Below are 2,323 nucleotides of genomic sequence, written 5' to 3' on the forward strand. Positions count from 1 at the left end.
AAAAAAAAAAAAAAAAAAACTTTCAAAAATGTCAAGCCGAGTGAACTTATATAAAGTTCAATTGCAAATACTGAAAGAAATCACTCAAATTTCCGATAAGATAAAATTGCCTTAAGCACAAAACAGACAAATAATGTTTAAGCGAAAGCAAATGTCAAAAATGTGGGTTGTATCATCATACACTTATTCATTTTGAAAAGCAGCGAGTTAATTCAACGATGAGCACGAACACATTGAGCAGCGTTTTGCTAGCTACAGCCCAAGTGCGGGTAAAATCCTTACATCAAGAATATATAACATTACGGGCTTTAATTGATCAAGGTTCGCAGATAACCTCTATAAGCGAAGAAGCAGCACAAATCCTCCAATTACCCAGGAAGAAAACTGAGGTTAAACTACAAGGCCTGGGACAAACAGTGGTAGGGGTTGCAAAAGCAAAAATAAACTTAGAAATACATCCGAGATTTCTAAGCAACGAGATGATAACAGCAGAGGCATTAATATTACCAAAATTAGTGGCAACTCATCCCGATGTATCATTTAATTATGATGTGCAAAAATGGAAAAACTTCAATTTAGCAGATCCCAATTTCAACAAAGCAGATAGAATTGATATTGTTATTGGTGCCGACTTATTCTCGCAAATATTGGAAGACGGTGTACATCGTGAAGAGAAAATTCTTGGGCAAAACACTAAGTTGGGTTGGATTCTATCTGGCGTGATCCGAGTAAACCATAAAAGCAATACAAAATCAGTAGCTACTACCAACATTGAAAGGTTCTGGGAAATCGAGGAAATAGAGGAGGAAAATTCCCAAGACGAGGAAGATAAATGCCTAAAACTATATTCTGAAACAACAAGAAGAGATGAAGATGGTAAATTTATCGTAAGAATACCATTTTTAGAAGATTGCGAGCTTGGCGATTCTTACAAGAGGGCGATGGCTCGATTGATGAGTCTAGAGAGGCGGCTAAAAGAAAATCCATTACTAAACAACGAATACTGCAAAATAATGGAAGAATTGCTATCAATGGGCCATATGAAGAAAGTAGATCCAAGCTGTAATGGTAAATACTACTTACCTCATCAAGCGGTAGTACGAGAAAGTAGCTTAACTACAAAAGTAAGAGTGGTATTCGATGCTTCTTCCAAAACTACCAACGGTAAAAGCTTAAACGACATATTGCAAGTAGGTCCCAAGCTACAAAAAGATATATTTGACATCATTACGAAATGGAGGTCATGGAAATATGTAATATCTTCTGATGTGGAGAAAATGTTTCGCCAAATAAAAATTGATACACCTGATCAAGAATACCAATAGGTTTTGTGGAGGAAGAATCCAAGCAATCCAATTGAACAATACAAATTAACAACTGTAACGTATGGTACCAGTTCAGCACCCTTTTTGGCAATTAGAACATTAATTGAAATTGCCAATCATTGTAAAGATGAAGATATTTCTAGCAGAATAAAAGAAGACTTTTACATGGACGATTTACTAACTGGAGCAGATACAATCCAAGATTGTAAGAAGATACGAGAAGCAATATCCAACCACTTAGATAAATTTGGGTTTCATTTGCGTAAATGGATATCCAACAATGGTCAGATAATAAAAACTGACAACTTTGAAAATAATGAGGTGCTAAACATACAAGAAGATGCATGTTTGAAAACATTGGGTTTGCAATGGAACCCTAAGACGGATAATTTTACATTCAACATGCAAATCGAGGATGATCTTAAAATTACGAAACGGATTGTGTTATCACGTATCGCAAGGATATTCGATCCATTAGGATGGTTAACACCGATTACGGTAACGGCAAAATTGTTTATACAACATTTGTGGAAATTGCAATCAGACTGGGATGAACCATTGGATAAAGATCTCAGTAAAACTTGGAAATCGTTTGTTCAAAACTTGCCAGCGCTGACAAACATAAAAATAAATCGATGGATTCAACGATCAAACGAGACACCATTACAATTGCATGGGTTTGCAGATGCATCTGAAAAGGCTTATGCTGCTGTGGTTTATGCAAAAGTTGGCTCAACAATTACAATAGTAGCCGCAAAAAGCAAAGTAAACCCCATAAAAAAACAAGAAGACTCTGCCTAAATTGGAATTGTGTGCAGCGCATCTGTTAGCGAGATTATTGCATAAAATCAAGTACAAAATCAACGCAGGTGCAGACATTTATGCATGGAGTGATTCTATGATCACATTATCATGGATAAGAAAGCCTAATAGCAAAGAGAAATTCATAAGAACAAGAGTTTCCGAAATAAATCAATGTTTGCCAAATGTGAAATGGG

The 2,323-nt window shown here is 35.8% G+C and overlaps 1 protein-coding gene across 1 annotated transcript; it reads left to right on the forward strand.

The window, feature by feature from the left end:
• Nucleotides 1-218: 218 nt before the first annotated feature.
• Nucleotides 219-1,325, forward strand: LOC135963034 (uncharacterized). Its single transcript, XM_065514815.1, has one exon. The coding sequence runs from the start codon at nucleotides 219-221 to the stop codon at nucleotides 1,323-1,325; it is 1,107 nt and encodes a 368-aa protein (XP_065370887.1).
• Nucleotides 1,326-2,323: the final 998 nt, after the last annotated feature.

Source organism: Calliphora vicina, unplaced genomic scaffold (assembly GCF_958450345.1).
Source record: "Calliphora vicina unplaced genomic scaffold, idCalVici1.1 scaffold_56, whole genome shotgun sequence".
NCBI lineage: Eukaryota > Metazoa > Arthropoda > Insecta > Diptera > Calliphoridae > Calliphora > Calliphora vicina.

Coding starts and splice junctions, on each gene's coding strand:
- LOC135963034 (XM_065514815.1), top strand. CDS start 219: ATGAGCACGAACACATTGAGCAGCGTTTTGCTAGCTACAGCCCAAGTG.